The sequence below is a fragment of the Urocitellus parryii genome, chromosome 15, assembly GCF_045843805.1.
Source record: "Urocitellus parryii isolate mUroPar1 chromosome 15, mUroPar1.hap1, whole genome shotgun sequence".
In the NCBI taxonomy this organism is placed as follows: domain Eukaryota; kingdom Metazoa; phylum Chordata; class Mammalia; order Rodentia; family Sciuridae; genus Urocitellus; species Urocitellus parryii.
Window position 1 is genome coordinate 41,303,172 of NC_135545.1, and position 25,254 is coordinate 41,328,425.

General features: G+C 35.8%; 1 protein-coding gene across 1 annotated transcript in view; it reads right to left on the reverse strand.

Annotated features, from left to right (window-relative positions):
• Positions 1-721: 721 nt before the first annotated feature.
• The window catches only part of Terb1 (telomere repeat binding bouquet formation protein 1), a 35,919-nt gene continuing 11,386 nt past the window's right edge, over positions 722-25,254 (reverse strand). Inside the window, exons 8-17 of the mRNA XM_026392654.2 lie at positions 23,018-23,170; positions 20,982-21,113; positions 19,180-19,305; positions 17,819-17,979; positions 12,247-12,593; positions 9,805-9,869; positions 9,423-9,518; positions 5,523-5,672; positions 5,160-5,225; positions 722-909 (exon numbers count right to left, since the gene is read on the reverse strand). Of these exons, the coding sequence (XP_026248439.1) occupies positions 722-909; positions 5,160-5,225; positions 5,523-5,672; positions 9,423-9,518; positions 9,805-9,869; positions 12,247-12,593; positions 17,819-17,979; positions 19,180-19,305; positions 20,982-21,113; positions 23,018-23,170 (1,484 nt within the window). The remainder of the gene's footprint in view (positions 910-5,159; positions 5,226-5,522; positions 5,673-9,422; positions 9,519-9,804; positions 9,870-12,246; positions 12,594-17,818; positions 17,980-19,179; positions 19,306-20,981; positions 21,114-23,017; positions 23,171-25,254) is intronic.

A 25,254-nucleotide genomic window follows, 5' to 3' on the forward strand; every position in this document is an offset into this window, starting at 1 on the left:
AGATATTTTTAAAAAGCTAAAGCAAAAATACATACACCAAAAGTAAATCCAACTACTCAAAGCAATATATGATTAGTTTTTAGAAGAAACATTTTGGCTACTTGCATGCCTATAATCCCCTCCTGAGGCAGGAGGATTGAAAGTTCAAGGCCTGCTTCAGCAACTTAACAAAGCCCTGTCTCAAAAAAATAAAAAGGGCTAGGGATATGGTTCAGTGATAGAAACCCCTGGGTTCAATCCCTAGTGTCCCCCCTCCCAATTTTTTAAATTAACAAATGTAAAACATTGATTTAGTGGGTGGGAACCTCAGTTGAACAGCTTGAGAAAACATTCTGAGTTCTAGGGAGGGACACTTTGGCACTGAGCAAAAATACTAAAATCCACATAATGTTCATTGCAGTATAATGTGAAATAATGTTTAAAAGCCAATAACTTCTTTCCTCTGAGCCACGTTCTCTGAGCTTAAGAATTAAGTCATATTCCTAAACATATGTTTGACCTTATGGAAGAATTTTATATGACTATGCACAGTGAAAATGTATTTGCTTTAAAAATTATTGTAATAATTTGAAGAGTTCCAGCATCACAAAAACTGTTTAATTAAACTTATACTTGTTTCTACATTCCCTGCCTCATGGGGATTTAGAATAATATTTAACATTTTATTTTTCAAGGCACAATACCTATAGTCTAAACTAAAAATTGACAAAGTCTCTTCCAATCAAGGAGTTGTACACATGGGGCGTTTGATCAGGTTGTGGTATTTTTGAGCAAGGTCTACAGCTGTCCGTCCTTGCTGAAAGGGGAAAGACCACAAAATTGAATTCCAATGATTTCCCATTTTCTTAACTCCACAGAAAAGGTAATTTACTTCTTCTTTAGTAAAGTTTTTACGAATTCTTCTTTTTTCTGTAATTAATGAGAATTGTAGAACATATTAGTACTTGGTGAAAAAAAGGAGTCTTCTCGAAACCCAAATGAATGTGTACTTATGGATATAAACTAGAGTGAGAGTATTTCATGCCTGGGATATTCATCATATGAAAATCCACTTCAATTTTTAAAAATCTGAGGGCCTACTATTTTAAGTGCTACTATTGGTACTTCTTCAGTTACTATAACAATTTTTTATAATGACACATGTAACATCTTTCTATCAAGAAACAAAAGGTTATAAAACATTTGGTTAATTCAACATTCCTGTAAGGATAGTTAACAGTTTACCTATCTTATAGATGCAGTTTTCCCAAAGGACTCCATAAGTTTATAGAATAGAATATCAATACTTGTTAAATACTAGGTTTGATATTTTTTGAAGAAAAAAATTAAATCCGTTTATTCACAGATGACTTGATTTTTTTATAAAATTTATTTCTTTGTTCTAATCAGTTATATACAACAGCAGAACACTCTTCAATTCATTATATACAAATGGAGCAAAATTTTTTTACTTCTCTGGTTGTACCCAAAGTAGGATCATACCATTCGTGCAATCATACATGTACCTAGGGTAATGATGTCCGTCTCATTCCACAATCTTTCCTACTATCTCCATGACCCCTCCTTGCCTCCCCTTTGCCCCATTCAAAATTCCTCCACTCATCACATGCCCCACTATTATGAATTAGCATCCACTTATCAGAGAAGGTTTGATTAACATTTTTGGCTCCTCTGCAGTGATGCTCATTGGGCTATTTCCCTGCCCTTTCAGACCACGGAGCTGCTCATTGGGGGACTTCTTTGGCTCCGCCCATGCGACCCAGCCAGTCGGCCTCAAGAGCAGGAGGATTGTGGGAGTGGGAGAGGCTTGTGGGAAGCCGGTGGTGGCATTTGGGCTCTGAGGGTTTTTCCTGAGGAGCTGTTTTGTTTGGTGTGTGTGGTCCTAAAAATAAAGTTCTTCTGAAATTTATTTTACAAAACATGTTCACTACCAATATGGGTGCTCAGCTTGATCAAAACTCAAAAAGACAGAAACTTCCTTCACCATTATGTGGCCTGACTATCTGGATTAGGGATACTTTCTAAAACAAAGAATCCATAGTTGGTAAACAAATATATTCTGGTGATGATTACTAGGAAGCAGTATTCTTCAAACCTAATTCATTAGTAACTCATATAATCATAAGTCATGTAATTATTGTAGGTAGATGCTGGAAAGTAGTTTTTTGTTTTGTTTTGCAGTACTGGGGATCAAATCCATAGCCGTGCACACGCTAGGCAATGCTCTATTACTGAGCTACACCCCCAATCCAAGGAGGAGGTTTTGTATTTCACCTTGAGGCTGCTATCTAGGAGGCACTGGTATCAAAGTGCTGGGTCATCCTTAGAAATTCTTACCCTTGCAGGACAAGACTGTTGGCCATCCATCCACCTTTCTAAGAGCCACAGTTTATACTTTTTAAGACAGAAAAGAGCTGGGTGTGGTGGCACCTGCCTGTAATCCCAGCTACTCAGGAAACAGGTAGGATATCACAAGTTCAAGGCCCATCTGGACAATTTAGTGAGACCCTTCTTAAAATAAAAATGGCTAGAGAGGGCTTGGGTTGTAGCTCAGTGGTACAGCACTTGCCTAGCATGTGAGGTACTGGATTTAATCCTCAGCACCACATAAGAATAAAAAAATAAAGGGAATCTAGCTCAGTAGTAGAGCACCCCTGGGTTCAACCCCCATTACTACAAAAAGAAAAAAAAAGAAAATAAAATTTTACCACAGGCTGAGAAATCAATGTAAGTAACAATACTTAATATTATAAATTAAAATGCAAGCTCTATGAAGGCAGAGATTTTTGTTTAGTTTATTCACCACTGCATCCCCAGTGTCTAGAACAGTATCTCAAACATAGTCAGTGATCACTAAATATTTGTTGAGAGTAAAGCTATTTATTTATTTATTTATTTATTTAGAGGCACTAGGGACTGAACTCAGGGGCATTCAACCACTGAGCCACATTCCCAGCACTCTTTTGTATTTCTTTTAGAGACAGGGTCTCACTGAGTTGCTTAGCATCTTGCTTTTGCTGAGGCTTGCTTTGAATTTGCAATCTGCCTGCCTCAGGTTCCTGAGCTGCTGGGATTACAGGCGTACACCACAGCACCCAGCCCTCTGTCATTTTTGAAACAGGGTCTCACTAAGTTGCTCAGGCTACTCCTGAACTTGCAATCCTCATGCCTCAGCCCCCCAAGTGCCTGAGATTATAGGCATGTGCCACTACCCACAGCTTAGTGCTCTTATTAGAAATCTAAAACAGCAGACCAACTTATCAACTGGTTTCAGCTAAAGTAAGTCTGACCTACAACACAGATACACAGTATTTATAGTGGAATGTTACAGTATTTAGGATAACTCTGATTAATCAATGTATAATTATATCTCTGCCCATTTCATGAGGGTTTACAGATGATTCTTTTTTGTAAAATTTTTTGTTACATATTTGAAGACATGATTGTTGAAAAACTTACTATTAATTTGCTGATAAGGGATGGGGTTGTGACTCAGTTGTAGAATGCTTGCCTAGCACGTGTGAGGCACTGTGGTTGATCCTCAGTACCATGTAAATAAAGTTATTATGTCCATCTACAATTTAAAATGTTTATAAATAATAATAATAATAATAATTTGGTGTTGAGACCTTATCAAGAATAAGATTTTCAAGTGTAAAAAATGTCTTGGGGCTGGGGTTGCTCAGTGGCAGAGTACTATCTAGCACATGTGAGGCACTAAGTTCAATCCTCAGCACAACATAAAAATGAAATAAAGATATTGTGTCCACCTACAACTAAAAAAATAATTATTAAAAAATGTCTTTATGAATAAAAATACACATATTCTAAGTGTCTATAGAAAATATGATTTTAAAAAATGGGCTCCTCTATAGTGCTACTATACTTTGGGGGAGGGGCTCTTAACAACGGAGCCACATCTCTAGCCCTTTTTTTTATTTGAGACAGGGTCTCACTAAGTTGCTAAGGCTGGCCTTGAGTTGTAATTCTCCTACCTTAGCCTCCTAAATTACTGGGATTACAGTTACGTGCTACCAGGCCCACCTTACTATACTAAATTTTATTTAAATGTATAACTTTTAACTTAATAAAAGGCCCAGATCTATAAGGTAAATTTGAAATTTCTTTTAAGGTTTTGGCATTGAAAATAGCCAAATAAGTGTTATGGGAGGCAAAATGTTACCTAGATGTAAAGTCCAAATGTCTCTGTAATAAATAAGAGTGGTTCTGTTGATGTTATTAATCTCCACATTACTTTGACTAGTAATGTACTCAACTACTTATTCTTACTCTGCAGGTACTAGCTTCATATGAAAAGAAGAAAATGATAATGTTTTTAAATCTCTTTGATATATGCTGAATGGTGATAAACCTGAAACATTAACACTTTAGTTAAAATTTCCATCAATTTACTGTTTAAAGAAGCATTTTGATTTTTAAATAGGGTAGTAAAGGATTATGCTATTTGTCTCTTCAATTTTTTTGGTGGGGAGAGTTCCGAAGATTGAACTCAGGGTCACTCAATCACTGAGCCACATTCCTAGCCCTATTTTGTATTTTGTTTGTAGACAGGGTCTCGCTGAGTTGCTGAGCACCTCACCATTGCTGAGGGTGGCTTTGAACTTGCGATCTTCCTGCCTCAGCCTTCTGAGCTGCTGGATTACAAGCGTGCACCACAGCGCTGGGCTGTCTCTTCAATTCTGATCATTTGAAGTGCTATAATTATGAACAAAAACCTTCTGCAAAGTCTCTAAAGCACCTGTACATAGAGCAATTTTGTTCCTAAAAAAGAAATGTGACCTAAAGGATAGAACAAGGTTTCTGTAGAAAGGCTTGCATTTGAGTCTAAGTTCTGTTATTTACTAACTTATACTATAAGAATTAAAGGAAATAATATCTATAAAATACCAAATACAGAACAGGTGCTTAATACATGTACATATCCCTCTGCTCCTTTCCCAGCTGGCAGGCAGTAGGTTAGCAAACACCATTAAAAAGGGAAAAAAGATGTTTTTTTCTTCAGAGGTATATAACCCTCATTAGAGCCCAGGGCTATCATTTAAGAGCCCAACAATGATGAGACTGAGAATAATGACTCAGCTGCTCTCATCTTAGAAATATACAAAATTTAAGTTTATTTAAAAATTAAATATATTCACTTATTTGTCCAGGAGTAGTAGATTCATTATTGAGTTTCTGTCTTCTGCGTGGGGTCAGCAGAATTTCTGAAAAATATAAAAAAAACATTTAGCATATGTAGAGTTTCAATCTGAGAAATAGCATATTAATCTATTAGTATATTTCCATTTTCTCCCTTCTAGTAGAAATACTTAGGTGGGCCAAGGAAGAATTTTTAAACCACAAGAGACTATGTCTACTCCCTGGGTACATCTTAAATTACTAGTTACTTAGACAGATTTTCAACATTATTTTACCATCTAGCTTTTAATATACATACTGCTTTAGATGACACTTTGAAGGTATAGTCATAATTACAGTTTTAAAGCTGCTGGATTAATTACTTTTGTTACAGATAAGTGATTTCCTTAGTTCACTTTTATATCTGTCTTCAGCTTCCACAATGACTTTGTGACGATCACATTGGTATGGGCAAGAGTGCAAGAGCTTGCTAAAATTTCGGCTATTCAGGGGTTTTCCTACTGCTATGCAACCTAAAAGAAAACAAATCAAAGTGATGTACAGATGTTACAAAATATGCACTAACACATCTATGAAAATAAATATCTATATGATTATAACTAAAGTTAAATCAGGAATGAGCATAGCATATTTCTGGCACTGAAAGCAAGAAAATATTCAGTACAATTTAGCAAGTGGAAGCAGGACAAAAATCTACACAATTTTGAAAGCCAGGTGGGGGAGCTGATTGTCAGTGAGTTGCAGAGAACTGCTGAGGGTTCTTTAGCATGGTGATAAGATAAAAAACACATATTAAGAAATTAACAGCAATATGGATACTATAGTTGGTGTTTAGAGATATTTGAGAACAAAAGACTGCTAGAAAGTTGCTGAAATAATTTAAGCGTGAAGCCAAAAGTCCCATGTAGGAAAGAATATAGAACCAAATTTGATAGACTTAGAAATTGGCTGGTCTGGGAATGAACTCAGTGGTAGAATGCTTACTTAGCATGTGTGAGGCCCTGTGTTCAAGCCCCAGTACTAGGGGAAAAAAAATCCAGAAATTGGGAAATGAGAAAGGATAGTCATAGATGATTCAAGGGTTATAGTCTGGGAGACCTGAAGAATAGTAATAATATTGACAGAAACTGAGTTGCTGGGGGTAACTTTAAGAGGAAGAAAGATGTTTAGGATACATTAAGCTTGAAGTGGTATGTCCCAGATACAACTCAAAGTGGAAGAATATGCTATAAACTAAGGTAGAAGTTAAAACTTTATTTATTTATTCTTTGTACTGGGGATTGAACTCAGGGGGTGTGTTTAATCACTGAGCCACATCCCCTGCCTTTTTTTTTTTTGGAGACAGGGTCTCACTAAGTTGCTTAGGGCCTCACTAATTCACTGTTTGGCCTCAAATTTGTGATCCTGTCTCAGCTACCCAAGTCACAGGAATTACAGGCGTGCACTACTGTATCTGGCTAGAAGTCAAACATATTTCTTTTCTTTTCTTTTTCTTTTTTTTTTTTTTTTTGCAGTGCTGGGGATTGAACTCAGAGCCTTGTGCATACAAGGCAAGCATCCTATCAACTGAGCTATATCCCCAGCCCTTAGAAGCCAAATATCTTGACTCAAATTTCAAAATAATCATTAAAGGGCTGGGGACACTGACCACTGGTCATGCTTGCCTAATGTGTGCAAGGCCCTGGGGTTACAACATAATATCACACACAAAAATAAAATTAATTAAATATAATTTCTTAAAAAGAAAAATCAGTAAAATGAGACATGATAGAACAAAAGTCATAGAGTTAAGCAAGTATTACAGATCATGCCTTAGGAGAACACCTACAGAATTTTGGCAGTAAGAAAAAAAGCAGTAAGAACCAACTTCTGGGAGCTGGGGATGTGGCTCAAGCGGTAGCGCGCTCGCCTGGCATGCGTGCGGCCGGGGTTCGATCCTCAGCACCACATACCAGCAAAGATGTTGTGTCAGCCGAGAACTAAAAAATAAATATTAAAAATTCTCTCTCTCTCTCTCTCTCCTCTCTCACTCTTAAAAAAAAAAAAAAAGAACCAACTTCTGTACATCTTTTATCCTAGTATCTGCCACATAATGTTTGTTGATATGAATAATGGTCACTAGGGAGGAAAACAACCAGGAAAAAATCACTCAAACTAAGGGATGAAAGAAATGGGGTTAATAGTTACAGAGCATTCGCTCCACCAAGTAGATACTTCTGATCAGAGGTTCTTGGTTCATGGTACTCCCAGGCCAAAAGAAATGTTTAACCATTCTGTTAGGTCCCAAACAGCTTCCTAATTACTTGTGTTCTAATGACTTAGCAGCCATTTGAAAAAAATAATACAATTAAATTGAAAGAAAACTATAATTTGTATTTTATTCTTATGAATTATACTTATTATGGACAGCATAAATTCTCAAACACTGGAAGGAGTAAATTAATGATTCAATAACTTTCATTCCTGTTCCACATTGCTTTTTTTTTTTTTTTTTTTTTTTAGAGAGAGGGGGAGGACTTTTTTTAACATTTATTTTTCAGTTTTCGGTGGACCCAACATCTTTATTTTATTTTGTGTGGTTCTGAGGATCAAACCCAGTGCCCCCGCATGCCAGGTGAACGTGTTACCACTTGAGCCACATACCCAGCCCTCCACATTGATTTTCATGTGGTGTTTGCTTTTCATGACAACAACCTCTAAAAACCTAGCTTCATATGGTATTATTATACCAGGCATATAAGCATGTGCCTATAGTCCAAAACTACGGAGAAAGCTGAAGCAGAAGGATCACTGGAGCCTAGGAGTTCAAGCCCAGCCTGGGCAATATAAAAGATCCTATGGCACACATCTATAATCCTAGCTACTTGATAGGCTAAGGCAAGAGGATCCCAAGTTGGAGGCCATCATGAGCAACTTGGTGACACCCTGTCTCAAAATAAGAAATAAAAATTAGAAGGGCTGGGGGTATAACTCAGTGACAGAGTGCTCTTGGATTCAATCCCCAGTTGTGGGGTAGGGCCAGGGAGAGACTTGGCATCCTCTAGAGGAATGTGACACAATCTAATGTTGAAACTATGAACTACCTTGAGTTAGGAGTTCATGAGTTGTCCATCAAATGTTGATTATTGTTATATTTCCCTTATTAAGTCAAAAATATTGTGTAGTACTCTTGTGAGTTCATTACAGAGCTCCAGGGAGCCTGGGTGGAAAATTTTGGAAAAATGTAGCTTTAGACTCCTGAGAAGAAGAAATTTAAAGGAATAGTAGTTAACAATGCGGAGATACTAAAGAAGATAAGAATTTATTTTTTTAAATCACAGGTTTTAGGGGGAAAAAGGTTTCAGATAAGCTTTAACATTTAAAGTTCAGGAGAAAGTAGGAAAAAAGATCCAGGTTTCAGAGAGTTAAGAGGGGAATAAATACTTGAAAGCAGCAAGAGAAGAATCTTGCAATAAATAGTGGAAAGAAAAGTGAGTGGATGAATGCTTTTTAGGGTATAGGGAATCACACGAAGTATTTGGACTTTTTAAGATAAGGGAAAATAAGCGTAGTTTAAATGGCCCAAATAAAGTTATTGGATAGAAAGGAAATGACAAGAAAGATTTTATAATTATTAGAGTGGGAAGAAAAGATGATACAGGATTTAGAGTATGGCTAGCCATCAGCATTAGCATAACAGAGGTAAATATCTTCATCTGAAATAGAAGAATAGTGATGTTCTGAGCTGAACCTCAATTTTCTTCATAGAGCAGATGGGTGCAGTAAATGTGAATAAAGAGAAAATCCTGGAGTGTGAAGGAAAGAAGGAATGGATAAGTACTGTGGAGCATTTTCAGAAAAATAATAATGGGGCATGGGACAGTAGAAACATTAATGTATTTATTATAAATAAAAAATGGGCATTGTTTAATTCTTAATATCTATAATGTTTACAGCATAATCCAGAATACATACATATTTGCTCTCTGAAGACAAAACTGTGTTTTGCTCAATCAAGTTAAATTTAAAGATGATACTGTGACAAGACAGTAAAAAAATTATAAAGAGGTATTAACTGCATTGTTTTGTGTAAACAAATGTTGGGAGCTCAGCATGATATAGGTAATAAGAGTAGTAATTTGAATGTTTGATGCTCCAGATTGTCATTTATCCAAAGGAAATGAAGTTTAAGTCACAAAGATAGAACTATTATAAATTCTAGTTATTATTTAATATCATATAATGCTTCAGTTATAAAATAATTACAATTAAAAAATACTTACCTGAACACCTATACTTCAATATTTTGGAACAATTTTCAGTTGCTTGAAAACTGACAACTTCCTTATTTATTATGTCTGAACATAATACAAACGGATCTGTAAAAAATTATAAAATGCATGATTTTTTGATACATGAAAATTTATAAGATTTATTAAATCTCAAGATTTTCATAACTTTATATCAGTACTATAGAACCAGTCATCTTGGTTGGATTAACAGAAAGATTATGGATGTCAGTAAAAGATTTCTCAGGCATTTACATCAGAAAGGTAAAGGTGTGGCCTATAGTTCATAGGGCAGACATACCAATGTAAATTTTTAGCTATATCCATCACCTAAATATCTGTTTTCTTGAAAAACAAGAAACATTTTAAAACATACCTGTTACTGGTACCTGCTGCTTTCTATTTTTTACAGTATGAGTAGGATGTTTAAAAAAACTGTCACTAAAAGAAAATAGATAAGAGATCATTAAAAATAAAGGTAACAGTTTGGTGGACAAATATTTCTGTAAGCAGTGATGTGATTCTGGGTGTTGGGCAAGCAGGAGTATGGAGCCAGGATCTACCAAAATATACTATGCTATGCTCTGGATATTCAATGTCCCCAAAAGTGTATGTGTTAAAAGCTTAGTCTCCAGATTGGCATTATTAGGAGGTGCAATGGATCTTTGAGTAAGGGACTTGTAGAACGTCCTTAGGTCAATTGGTGTGTACCTTTGAAGGAGACTATAGGACCCAAGCCCATCCTCTTTATTTTGTGGCTCATGCGGTGTGGTCTATTCTACCAGGTGATCCCACCATAATATGCTGCCCTTGCCAAAGGACCCAAAGCAATAGGTACTTCATTCCCCTACCATTTTAGATTTTGTAACCTCTAGAACCATGAGCCAAAATAAATCTTTTCTAAGTTAATTGCCTTAGTTATTTTGTAGTAGCAATAAAAAGCTAATACTTCTGCCAAAGTAGGGTCTGCAACAGTCATAGCCTTGTTTTTAGAAATGAAGTTAAACAAGACTTCCTTCAGAGGCTAATAGTATTGATGTCAGCAGAAACAAAGAAGAATAAGATTATGAAAAGGAAGAAAGAAAGGAAGGACGGTACAAAAGGAGAAAACAAAATTAGCGAGAGTAAAAAAAGGAATAGCAAAGTATATTAAAAATAATCATTTAAGGACCTGCATTTAAAAATTCTGGGGCGGGGATGTTGGGGTTGTGGCTCAGCGGTAGAGCACTCACTGAGCATGTGGGAGGCCCTGGGTTCGATCCTCAGCACCACATAAAAATAAATAAAAGTATTGATAACTATAACTAAAAAATAAACATTTAAACAAAATTATTCCTGACTGCCAAAACATTTGTGTCAGTGACGAATAAATCCTTAATGAATAAATATAAGTTTTGATTATACTGTCACAATAACAATACCAAAAAGGTCAAGAGTAGATAGAAGACAGATGAAGCAAGAGTACCACTATAATATCTATTATATGTATTTGTAGAAAGTACTACATAGGAGGGGAAGTGTAAACATTAATAACTCAGCTGACATTAATATTATAGCATTAATAACACAGAAACACAGTCAACCCTAAAGGAAGAAGAAGGGTATGGGTAGAAGGTTTGGGCCAGAGGGCAAGAATTGGCCTCAAAACATATCTCACTGCTTTGAAATTCCACATCCTAAAAAATCAAATTAAAACTAACATTGGCTGTGGCTCAGTATGAAACACCTTTTGGTTCAATCCCTGATACCAAAAACAAAAAAAAAAAAACTAACATCAAGAGTAGTTTTTTTGTGAGTTTGCTTTCGTTTTTTGGTACTGAGGCTTGAACCCAGGGGCACTTTACCAGGGAGCTACTTCCCTAACCCCTATTTATTCATTTATTTTTGTTTTTGGTATCACATACTGAACCCAGGGGACTTAACCAATGAGCCACATTCCCAGCCCCTTTTTATTTTTTATTCAGAGACAAGGTCTCATTAAGTTGCTTAGGGCCTCAATAAAAAAAATAAATAAATTGCTGAGGCTGGCTTTGAACTTGGAATTATCCTGCCTTAGCCTCCCAAGTTGCTGGGATTAAGGTATGTGCCACTGCACCTGGCTCTTTTTAATTTTTATTGAGACAGGAGCTCAGTAAATTGCTGAGGCTGGCCTCAAATTTGTGACTCTCCTGCCTCAGCCTCCAGAGTCACTGAGATTATAGGCATGTGCCACCATGCCCAAAGGGAGTGGTTATGGTGTAATTCATCTTCCTGATACTTGTTTTATCCTGCACCCTGCCCAGACCACAACTTCTTCATCTTCTTAAGCACAGAAACCATCAGAATTGGACAATACAAAAGGGTTTAAGAAGAAAAGCTACAATTCTAGGCTAAACTTTGAGGGAGAAAGGGTATGTATTGGAAATGAAGTATGGGAAACAAAAGGGCAATGCCAAACTAGATTTTCACCACAGCCTATTCCCTTTATCATACTGTTACAAACTGGGTTTTTTTTGCCACATTGCCATCAGATATGCTTGCACTAATACTTTGAGTAGATTGCCTCATTTAGGTTTTCTTTTATTAGTATACTTTCTAAAATTTCAATCTGATTATGTCACTCAATTGCTCCTAATACCTTATCAGTTAAAATAAAAAATCTTGAGTATGACATGCAAGGTGCTACATGAATTGGCCCACCTCCTCATCCAATCTCTTTTGCCAAAATTTCCTGTTTTAGGATCCTCCCAAGACCATTTCTCATTTGTATATCCCCAATATTTAACAGTGTGGCACAGAGTAGCGCATAATAAATGTCGGCTGAATAAATGTACTATACCTTGATTGAGAAATAGAATTCTTTTTGTCAAAAGTCATTTCTTCACATATGTTTTGATTGCAGCTTGAATTAGCTTTACATAAAGTCTTATTTTGCCAACTTTCCCTATAGCAAGCATTAACTGGATTAGTATTCTTTAAGACTGTCTTCATTTGGTCATCATTTGCACAAGGTTTAGACATCACTCCACAGGATTTATAACTCTGGAGCTGTCTAGACTGGCTTTTATTCATATCTTCTGCTTTGATGCCTCCAATCTTATCTGCATGGAGATGTTTCAATGTATTCTGAATATTTATGTTCATAGATGAAATATTACTCTTATACTTTCCTCTTGGTATTTTTTCCTATAATGTAATAATGACAAGAGTTTTTAAATAATCAATTTTTATAATCCACTTTACATTTCCTTTAAATAATGTAGAGAAAGTTAGTAATTGTCAATAGAACATATATGATAAAAGGAACAATTTATATTAGGAGAAAAAAGGAATTGTTTTTCAATAAATGATGTTAAGACAACTGGGGAGACATCTGGGAAAAATATAGATATCTCACAGTCTACATAAAAATAAGGTAAAAATGAACTTTTAAATTTAAAAAATAAAATCATGTATGTTCTAAAAGAAACTATGATATTTCAATATTATTAAGGGGTGAAGATCTTTCCCAGCACCATACAAAATCAATAAATCATAACACAAGAAAACCAATATGCTTATCACATAATTTATTTTATCAATACTGAAGATTGAACACTCAGGGCCTCACACCTGGTAGGTAAGTGTTCTGCCTCTTAGCTACATCCCCAAATCTTTTTTAAATTTGAGACAGAGTCTTATTAAGTTGCTGAGGCTGGTCTGGAACTTGAGATCCTCTTGTCTCAGTCTCCCAAGTAAATGAGATCACAGGCATGTGCCACCACACCTGGCATCATTAAAGAAAATGTTTTTGAAAGCTCTCTCAGAAACATGAACAATGAGGAGTGAGGGAGTCACAAAGGAAAAAAGGCCAGAAGCAAAACCATGGCAATCAAATTTTTTCTTGATACTGGAGCCTCAGCCTCGGAGCCATTGGGATAAATAGGTGTGTGCTAGTATGTCCCACCCAATGGCAATCAAAACACCAGGAAATAATATTGGTCAAGCTATTATAATGAAATATTAAAAATCAATGGTAGTATAGAAAAGTAGGTAAATGGTATATAGGGAAGCAGCAAAGATGAGACTTGAATATAAACTATGACAAGATCATGGAGAATCCTAAGAGGAGAATCTGCAAAGATGGTTTAGCATCACTGAAATTAAATGAAACTGGACTGGGGTTGTAGCTCAGCAGTAGAGGGCTAACCTAGCATGTGCGAGGCCTTGGGTTTGATTCTCAGCACCACATAAAAATAAATAAAATAAAGCTGTTATATCCAACTATAACTAAAAAATAAATATTTTATAAAAAGAAACTGGATTTGAATCCTGCCCAAAAATAAAACACAATAAAATGAAATAGCAAAGTAGGGAAAAGAAATAAACAGATAGTTCATAGGATAGGAAACATGTATCTCCTAAACACATGAAAAAATTCTCCATCCCACTTGTAATGATAAATTAATATTAAAGCTACATTCAGGTATCTTCCTCATCTAGTAAAGATTAAAAGAGTATGGAGAGGGCTGGGGATGTGGCTCAAGCGGTAGCGCGCTCGCCTGGCATGCGTGCTGCCCGGGTTCGATCCTCAGCACCACATACAAACAAAGATGTTGTGTCTGCCGATAACTAAAAAAATAAATATTAAAATTCTCTGTCTCTTTCTTTAAAAAAAAAAGAGTATGGAGAAACATACTCATGAACACTACTGGTAAGAGTATTAACTGTTATAACTTCTATGAAGAAATAATCTGACAAAAATTTTCGTAATAAAAATTGCCTATTTGTACAAAAAATTCTATAAATTACTTTTACACATGTATATTATGTTATTAACTACAACAATATTTGTAATAGCTAAAATTTGGAAAGAACCTTAATATGTTAGAAGAACTGCCAGTAAATCTATTCAACAGAATATAAAATAACAGATTTCTAAAGAAAGATGAATTGAACACCTATATTTGATTGTGGACCTCTTAAAAAAACATTAAAACAACAATTTTTATAAAGGCATAAACCCACAAGAGCAAGGAGCAATGGAAGAAGAAATAAAGGCAACAAAAATATCAAGACTAGCTGGGCATTATATGCCAGTAATACCAGTAGCTTGGGAGGCTAAGGCAGGAGGATCTGGAATCCAAAGCCAGCCTCAGCAAAAGTGATGTGCTAAGCAACTCAGTGAGACCTTGTCTCTAAATAAAATACAAAATAGGACTGGGGATGTGGCCCAGTGGTCGAGTGCCTCTGAGTTCAATCCCTGGTCATCCCATCCAAAAAAATTCAAAACTAGAAAGCAGATACATAAGTGACAATCTACTCAGCAAATCTGGTAAAGCTGAATCCAAAGTTGATAAAGGGAAAATCCAAGAAACTAAGATAAACGACCAAACCCTCAAAAGACTTATGAACTATAACTACCAAGAAACTCTACAAGGTGGGATGTGAAGGCAGGTTAAAACAAGAGTGGAGCTGGGTGTGGTTCTGCCTGTGATTTCAGTGAGTTGGGGGTGAGGACTAAGGCAAATGGATAATCTGAGGTCAGTCTCAGCAATTTAGGGAGATCCTCAGAAACTTACCAAAACCCTGAGTCAAAGTAAAAAGGACTAGGGATGCAGAACAATGGTAAGGCGTCCCTGGGTTCAATGCCCAGTATCCACCCATACACACATACATACATATGCACATACATAATTATAAAAGTAAAATAAGATTGGATGAAAGTCTTTAAAAAGCAGCTGGGCCAGGCATGGTGGTACATGCCTGTAATCCTAGTGATAGTGACTTGAGAGGATGAGACAGAAGGACCACAAGTTGGAGGCCAGCCTCAGCAACTTAAGCCCTAAGCAACTTAGCAAAACCCTACCTCAAAAAAAAAAATAAAATAAAATAAAAAGAGCTGTAGGTATAGTTCAGTGGTAAAGCACCCCTGGGTTCAATCAAGCAGGTAAAGAGCAGTTTTTTGGGGAACTATTGATCCTAACTCCTAACAGGGGGTCATCCTTCTTCTGCTTCTTTCCCAAGGCTGGCAGTTTAGTCAGGGGGCTAAAACTTAAATCTCTGCACTGAAGGGCACTAAGCAAAGCTGAAGGCAAAATGCTAGTCAAGAATTAAGACTCAGTAAATATTACATACTGTATAATAGGACACCCACACTCTCTTCTTCCATTTTGACTCCAAAATACTCTCTGCCAATCTCTAGGCAGGAGATTGGGCACTGGAGGTTCTCCAAAACCAAATAACAATGAAATAGACTCACTGAATGAATCCTCAATCAACATACTTTTAAGGAGACTTTTAGTATCTTACTCTTAAATATAAGCCACAACCTAAAACCACCAGAAATACAAATAAAAATGCCAATTGAAGGAGAAAAAAAAACCTTTAAAAATGAAAACTACCCTTAATATAGCTAAGAAAAATCTGGCAATTTAAACGAAGACTTAAATCCATGATTCTTTAAAGGAGATAAAAAAGAAACTTTGGTAATTAAAAATATAACAGAAGTAAAAACTCTAATAGGTTAATTTAGAAAATAAGTGTGAGAACTTTTCCCAGATACACAACAAAAAGATGAAGTGAGGGAAAATAAGAGAAATAACAAGGAAAACCAATTTGCAAGTCCAACTGCTTCAAAAAAGTTTAAAGAAAATGGAAGGAAGTACATAGCATCACAGACCAATGTAAAATTTTCCCTCATATTAAAGAACATAATTCTCCATATTAAAAGATCCCACTAAGTATATAGCATAACAGGTGAGATTGATAACCATTTTTTAAAATATTTTTAGTTGTAGTTGGACATAACAATTTCATTTATTTACTTCTTTATTTTACTGAGGATCGAACCCAGTGCCTCACACAAGGAGTCTACCACTGAGCCACTTTTGCACAACACATCACTCATGCTTATGGTGATGCCAGTGTAAATAAATCTACTGTACTACTAGTTATATAAAAACAAAAGTACATAATATTTGATAACAATGTTGCTGGTTTATATATTTATTTATCATACTTTTTAATCACTATTTTAGAATGTTATTCCTTCTACTTAAAAAAAAAAAAAAGGTCAGACATGGTGGCTCACACCTATAATCCCAGGTACTTGGGAGGCTGAGGCATTAAAAATGGTAAAAGAGAGGCCAGCCTGGACAATATAGTGTGACCCCGTCTCAAAAATTACAAAAAAAAAAAACACACAAATCTTGTATTTTTTTTTTTTAATAATACTGGAGATTGAACCCAGGGGCTCTCTACCACTGAGAGACATTCCCATCATCCCTTTTTATTTTTTATTCTGATACACAATAAAAAATTCTATGTTACCCAGGCTATTCTCCATCTTGTAATCCTCCTGCCTCAGCCTCCTGAGTTGCCAGGATTACAGACATGGTATCACCACACCTAGTAAAAACAAGTTTACTATAAAACAATGTGCTCTTTTAGGCTGGCAGCAACCCCACACAAACTCAAGTTTATTGCATCTCTTGACTGCATCAAGAAATCATGTTGAGTGAATGACCTACACCATCTCAGTTTCTGTAATTATGCTCTATGATGTTCACACAATGCTGACACTGCCTAACTACACATTTTTCAAAACATATCCCTGTGAAGGTACATTGTGTGTGTATGTGAATGGGGGTAAATTATTTGACTGATTTTTTTTCTTTCTCAAACTCCTATAATTCAGATGTTAGATTTGTTGCCTCTTTCTTCAATATCTCTTAACTTTTAGTCATCATTTCTGCTTTTTTTTTTTTTTTTTTTTTTTTTTTTGGTATCGAGGACTGAATCCAGGGGACTTGACTTTACTAAGCTACATCCCTAGTCCTTATTTTATCTTGAGACAGGTTCTAAGTTGCCAACAGTGGCCTCAAATGTGTGATCCTTCTTTCTTAGCCTCACAAGTTGTTGGGATTATAGGCATATGCTAAGGCGCCTTGTATCATTTCTACTTTTTTTTTTTTAAATGAGAGAGAGAGAGAGAGAGAGAGAGAATTTTAATATTTATCTTTTTTAGTTTTCGGAGGACACAACATCTTTGTTTGTATGTGGTGCTGAGGATCGAACCCGGGCCGCACGCATGCCAGGCGAGCGCGCTACCGCTTGAGCCACATCCCCAGCCCCTCATTTCTACTTCTTAAAAATATCTTTTTTTCTGTATCCAAGGATGATTCCTCAATTATTACTATTATTATTTTTTTTTTTTGGTGGTGCTGCTAATTGAACCCAGGGCTTTGTGCATGTAAGGCAGGCACTCTACCAAATGAGCTATATCCCAAATCCCCTACTATTAAATTTTACATTTAAAGTCATTAAAATATTTTTTAGACTTGGGAAGAAAAAAAAATTTTACTCTCCAACTCTGTTAAAAAATATTTGGAAAAACTTCTATATTCTTGGAAACTAAAAAAAAATCCAACCTCATTTCCTTCTCTTTCAAGCTGTTCTATTCTGTATAGAATTTCCTTTGCTCTCTTCCAGTGCTCTTCAAGATTCTTCTCTTTCACATTTATGTCCTTTAATTGTTCTGCTTCATCTCCATCAAAAGAATACTCTCCTAGACTTAGAGATAATTTCTCAGCTTCATAATAATGGGGGGAAAATGATGAATTTATCCATTACCAGTAACTGCAACACTTAAAGGATAACCACCTGCCCCATCCCACCCCTTCTGTAAATTTTGTCCATTCAGACTACTGTAGGTACTCAACCAGTACTGAAAATAAATATAAGAGTGTCTGGCAGAGGCCCAGAACTCAAACAGTCATAAATTAAACATAATTCTTCAGAATTACAGGAAAAAGAAGAACATGAAAATGTTATTCCAGGTACAATAAATACCTACTGGTTTTAAAGTAGTTTTTTTTAGTACTGGAGATCAAACCCAGGGTCCCATATAGGCTAAGCACATTACTAAGTAAGCTACCTCTCCAATCCCCAAATAGTTACTTTTAAAACAGTGTTCACGATGTTGTTCCTTCATATAAACTTTAAAATCCTTTCTTCACATCTTATATACAGTTTTTCTTCTACAAGGACAATAATCCTTATCATGGCTATTGGCTTCTATGCTCCAGCCACATGGTCATCAATTCCTTCAACATACTAGCTTCCCTTCTACCACAGGGCCTGTGTGCCTGTTGCTTGGGATGAGAGACTTGCCCATAACAAATTCCCTTCTTTTTTACCTAATTAACTCTAGATAATCAGATCTCAGATGAAGAATCACCTTCTCCAAAGCCTTTCTGCTTCAAGTCCTGGTCAGATTTCTTTCTTAAAGGCTATCAAATATCTGCTGTCCACCCCATCATAACCCTATGTCACTTTATAGTAATATATAATCCCATTGGATAGATTATTCAATTACTGTCTATTCCTCTAATTAAGTTCTATGAGTACAAGGTTATATGTTTTCTTATACTGTATCCCCAATATCTATCACATAATAGAAACTCAAAAATATTTTTTAAAATAAATGAATGTAATTTTTATTAGGACTTAAGTGATAATCACACTAGTTTCTTAAATTTAAGTCCCACAAACTAAATTTGTTATGTTATATAAAGTAAGTGAATTATGTCTATTACTGCTCTCTATATGTTCTCTTACATATAGGTTTGTATATGCTGAAAATGCCTTGGTTATCACAACCAAATTATATACTCTGCTTTGCAAGTACAAGAGGAACCTGGAAGCTAATAGGGCTTGGCTTATTAAAGCATGTACAACTCCCCCTTTATAAACTTTGGTTGGTACCCTCTTATAGCAATAGTAAACTTACTAATTTTTTTGCAGTTGTGAAGTACAAAAGTGGCAGCTTTGTTTAGTTCCTCATTCTGAGATTCTGTTAAGGCTTGTATCATGAGTGGAAGCCCATTGTTTTTAAAAAGGTCATACTGATTTTCCTCTGGAAAATATATAAAAAATTAAAACAAGACAATTATTTTATCAAAAAACTAAATGCACAGATCATAATCCTTCTTTTGGTATCAGGGATTGAACCCAGGGTTGCTTAACCACTGAGCCACATTCCTAGCCGCCACCCCCACCTTTATTACATTTGGAGGTAGGGTATCATTAAATTGCTTAGGGGCTCACTAAATTGTTGAGGCTGGCTTTGAACTTGTGACCCTTCTGCCTTAACCTCCCAGGCTGCTGTGATTACAGGTATGTGCCAAAATAGTTACAATTTTTAAAAGTAGATTAAAATCCAATTTTAAAAGTATTTTCAATTTAGGAAATAATTCGCTTATACAAAAAGCCTGACTCATGAGTGATGATTTCTGAAATGCGGCCACAGAGTAGTATCATACCTCAGAAAAGTAAACTGTCTTCACTTTGGATTAAAGAAAAGTAGAGTTGATACTAATTACATAGAGGCTAACAGAAAGAATAGAGAAATGGATAGAGTAAAAGAATGAGTAGAAAAAGCAAGAGGAGAAAAAGAGAAGAGTAGAAAAGTGGAAAGGGGTAAGAGGAGGAAGATTTGAAGACAGTGAGAGAAATAGAAGTGGATAGGGTTGGAAAGAAAGAATAGATTGGAGAGAGGATATTAATAATAGGATGAAAGTGGAGAAAGGGAGGAAAATGGAAGGGGAAGAAGAAAGGGAATAGACAGGATAGAGTAACAGGTAGCAGAAGAAAGAACCTGCAAAGGTTTTCAACAAGTAATATAGGATCAAATTTGTGCAGCAATGTGAAAAGGGGACTGAAAATGGAGTTAGGGAAACTAAGTGTGGTATACAGGCCTATAATCCCAGCTAACCTAGAGACTAAGGCAATAGGATCAAGTTCAAGGTGAGCCTGGGAAATTTAGCAAGACCCTATCTCAAAATAAAAAATTAAAAGGGCTGGGGATATAGCTCAGTGGTACAGCGACTGGCATCAATCTCCAGTACTTAAAAAAAAAAAAGAAAAAAAGAAAAAGAAAAGGAGCATAGGGAGGTAGCTACTGTGTGAAAGATGTTGAAGAGGTGCAGTCCTAAATTAGGAGGGTAGCACTACTGGCGATATACAGAAAGAGATAAGAAGGGGAAAGAAAAGTAGAACCACAGGTCTCAGTGAATGACTGAATATAATGTCTGAAGGAAGATGAAGAACTAAAATGATTAGAGATCTTAATGACTGGGAGAAAGGCAATAATTTGTTTATTTGCCATATTCATATTTGTGGATTGAACCCAGGACTTTGTGCATGCTAGGCAAGCATTCTATCACCAAGGTAGATCCCAGTCCCTTTTATTTTTAGATTGAGACAGGGCCTCATTAAGTTGATCAGATGCCTCAACCTCCTTGAATTATAAGCCTATACCACCACCACACTCAGCAAAAGGTAATATTTTAAGCTTTTCCTATGACTAGGGGGGGAAACACCAGTGTATTTCCACTGTTTTAATAGCACACTAGGCTGGGGATGTGCCTCAAGCGGTAGCGCGCTCGCCTGGCATGCGTGCGGCCTGGGTTCAATCTTCAGAACCACATACAAACAAAGATGTTGTGTCTGCCGAAAACTAAAAAATAAATATTAAAAAATTCTCTCTCTCTCTCTCAAAAAAAAAAAATAGCACACTAATTCAATACTTACCACAATACTCTGTGCAATGACCAAGAGCAAGTATAATGCTAAATTTTTCTCCTGAATCCAGACTTTCATTAGACAGTAATGTCAAAAGTTTGGAAACAATGTGGTATTTGGATAGTACTACTCCAAAAGCAGCTATTAGTATAAAATAGAGGAAAAAAAGTAAGTACAAACTTAAAACTTAGAAATATACATATGATACTTCTTTTTACATATGCTATGTTTTGAAGAGCTTATCCAGGAAGAATATTGTATCTATAAATATCTAAAATATATATAATATATATGTATAAATATAATATAATATATAATATATATGTATAAATTTAGTTATACATATATCATATATCATATGTATATGTATAACTGAATTCACTGTAATAAGATGATGATTTGCTGTAATAGTCTTCATTAATTCTTCTAAAGCAAATTTTTTGAAGAATGGTTTCTTCTTAATTATTCTGCATAATGTTGCATGTACATTCTGCTTTCCTAAAAGCTGAATATGCCCACTGTCACCTGACATATCGCCTCTTGTGTTCATTGGATAATAAAGACAATCTCATCTAATCCTATCCTAACATTGAAATATTCTCTTAACTGACCAAAGTTCTAGTGATGTTAATGATGTAATGAAGCATATGTAAACCTGTACTGAAGAAATGACAAAATTCAAAAGTCTACTTTAAAGTTATACTTCTCTCATGGGAATTTTAATAAGGTTCACCCAGAGTCTAACAATACTGGTATAGACAAGAATGCTGGGAATTCCTTAAGGGACTATATTTTAATCCTTTTATCTCTTTGGAGCTCAGCATATACAGGCATTCAATAACTTCTTTTTAAAAGACCATCTACATTTTTTTGGTTCTCTCTGAATGACAATAGAGTTTCTTACTACAAAGCTATACAGAAATCATTCCTCAGTGGGTTTTGTGTGTGTGTTTGGTACTGGGAATTGAATTGTGGGGTGGTCTATCACTGAGTTATACCCTTATCCTTTTTTATTTTGAGACAGTGTCTTACTAAGTTGTTGAGGCTAGCTTCAAAATTGCAATTCTCTTGCCTCAGCCTTATGAGTAGCTGGGATTACAGGTTTGTGCTACCACACCTAGCAATGCCTTGCTGTCTGTATAAATGAGAAGCAGTCATGTGTACAAGTCTGGCTCTTCTACTAGCTATGGAGTGTTGGGTAAGTCAGGCCAAATATTCATTAGAAAAAGGCATTCTTAATTCTTTATAACAATTCTTAAAAATCTATAAATTGGGGGGCTGGGGTTGTGGCTCAGTGTAGAGCGCCTGCCTAACATGTGTGAGGCACTGGTTCAATTCTCAGCACCACATATAAACAAATAAAGGTCCATCAACAGGGCTGGGGATGTGGCTCAAGCAGTAGCAAGCTCGCCTGGCATGCGTGCGGCCCGGGTTCGATCCTCAGCACCACATACAAACAAAAATGTCGTATCTGCCGAAAAACTAAAAAATAAATATTAAAAAATTCTCTCTCTCTCTTAAAAAAAAAAGGTCCATCAACAACTAATAAAATATTTTTTAAAAAACTGTAAATTGGGTTTTCCATTCCTTAAGTCACAAAAATGGCCCTTGATTTCTCATCTAAAATATTTAATGCTGATTTTTTTCAGTGAAATAAAGGTTTAGGAATGATAGGCTCTTCTCTTTTTTTGTTAATATTAGTTGTTGGACATTTATTTATTTATTTATATGAGGCACTGAGAATCTAACCAAGTGCCTCAAATATGCCAGGCAACCACTGTACCACTGAGCCACAATCCTAGCCCAGGATCTTCTTTTGATTCTATCTTTAGGCTTGAAGTCAGAGACCTATATGAATTCTTAGTGAAATTGTAATTTGCATGGGAAAATAAAGTATTAGATTAGATAATTTCTAAGATTCCTTTCCACTTGTGAGAAGCTAGAAGCCTAATCCATGTTAGTGTTTAATCTCCCATTTCAACCCTCACCATGCTAAATTCTAACAAAATTTAATTGTAGAAAACTTACTAAGCATTTTTACTTACGATTATCAGCAATACATGCATCCACTGTCTTTGTCACCACCACTGCAAGTTTAGCACTGGAAAGAGCCTTGTGAGAATCAGATTCCAGTTGTACAAGAACTTGGGACAATACATCCAGTCCACCCACAGATATAAAGTATTTCTGAACATATGCTTAAGGAATAAAGTAGCAGAACTATTAATATCTCAAACAAAACATGTAGTTTCATTCAATTAATTTGTACAACATTAACTTGACTTTTCAAATACTTACTAAAAATTTCCAAGAATTAAACATCTAGTCTTTACCTGTACATATACATAATCATATGATAAATTACTTATTTATGCAAGCACTTCACTTTGACATAGTATAAACACGTGTATTGTACAATATTGCTTTCTTCTGTGTAAGAAGTTTTTCATTTTATTTAGTAATAATGTAAGAAAGACATTATTAAACTATCCTTCAACGGTATTAAACAAGCCTTTCAATAGAGCTCTAAGGACTAGACTTAATAATTTAGCTTAGAATAAAAAATAGCAAGAGACCATTTTCTGAAATTCCAACATAACACAATTTCTTTGCAGATTGCTCAAATCTACAAAGGGCAAAGTATTTTTTTTTTAAGAGAGAGTGAGAGAGGAGAGAGAAAGAATTTTTTTTAATATTTATTTTTTAGTTCTCGGCGGACACAACATCTTTGTTGGTATGTGGTGCTGAGGATCGAACCCGGGCCATACGCATGCCAGGCGAGCACGCGTTACTGCTTGAGCCACATCCCCAGCCCCAGGGCAAAGTATTTAACTGTTCCAAAACCATATCTCATCCATCTTATAAACAAAACTTTTTTAACTTCTTGGAGCATAAAACTATATTACTGAGCTATAACAACTATTCTAGACAAAAGTTCAATGACACGTACATATTTTTAAGTTTAAAGTCCATTCTTTCCCTGTTGCAAATGATTCTGAAGGGGAAATGTCCCTGGGAGGTTTATGGATTCAATAGTCTCCACAGCCCCTATCCCCAAAACAGACTTAAAACAAATGGATATAATTCTGTCACAAATATTTTTTCCAGTTTAGCCTAGTTCCATAAAATAAAGCCAAGATGATTTAAAGCAAAAATTAATTTTTGTATTGTTTAATACAAAAAATATTACATCCAGAATTTTCTACATCTGAGAAAGAAACTGCAAGGAAATATTATTTAAGGACAAGCAAGCATTTTCAATATCATGGAGACTCCAAAACAGCTTAAAGAGTATTTTTTTTTTGTACATGCATGTGCATGGCTTAAATAAAGAGTATATTTAACTTAAAAACTTTTTCAAAGAGTAAATTCTAGCTGGGTGCGGTGGTACATGCCTGAAATCCCAGTAATTCAGAGGCTAAGTTAGGAGGATGACAAGTTTGAGGTCAGTGTCAGCAAATTAGTGAGGTTCTAAGCAACTAATGAAACTCTGTCTCAAAATAAAAAATAAAAAGGGCTGAGGATGTAGCTCAGTAGTAAAATATCCCTGGGGAGGGAGGGAGGGAGGGAGGGAGGGAGGGAAGGAAGGAAGGAAGGAAGGAAGGAAGGAAGGAAGGAAGGAAGGAAAGATTAAAAATAAAAAGAGCTGGGAATGAATGGAAGGAAAGAGGGAGGAAGGGAAGAAAGAGGGAAGGAGTTTCCCAACTCCCCACATCACGGCCCCCTCCTCTTGTGCTAGGGATTAAACCCAGGGCCTAACGTATGATAGGCAAGGGTTATACTACTGAGTTAAACTTTGAACTCTCCAAAAGGATGTATTAAGTATAGACACAACCATGTGTGTATGTATGTACATATGTATGTGTGTATGTTCGTATACGTGCATAGCCAGGGGCACTTTACCACCAGGGTGTAGCTGGGGGAGCTATACCCCCAGCCCTTTTTAATCTTTGAGACAGGGTCTCACTAAGTTGCCCAGGCTGGCCTAGAAGTTGAGATCCTCCTGCCTCAACTTCTAAATAGCTGAGATTACAGACAAGTGCTGCTGTACTCAGAAAAAAATGAAGTATTTTTAAATGCTTAGATGAAAACTGGCTCTCTATTGCCACAAAGATGCTTATTTATAGCCTAAGTAACAAAAATTCAAGCTTATATGTAGAGAAACATTCTGCTATATACTTGTATGCAGAATATTTCAAATTTCCTCTAATTTATATTTGTTTTTGTTTTTACAAGCTACTGGGGATTGAACCCAGGGCTTCGCACATGCTTGGCAAGTATT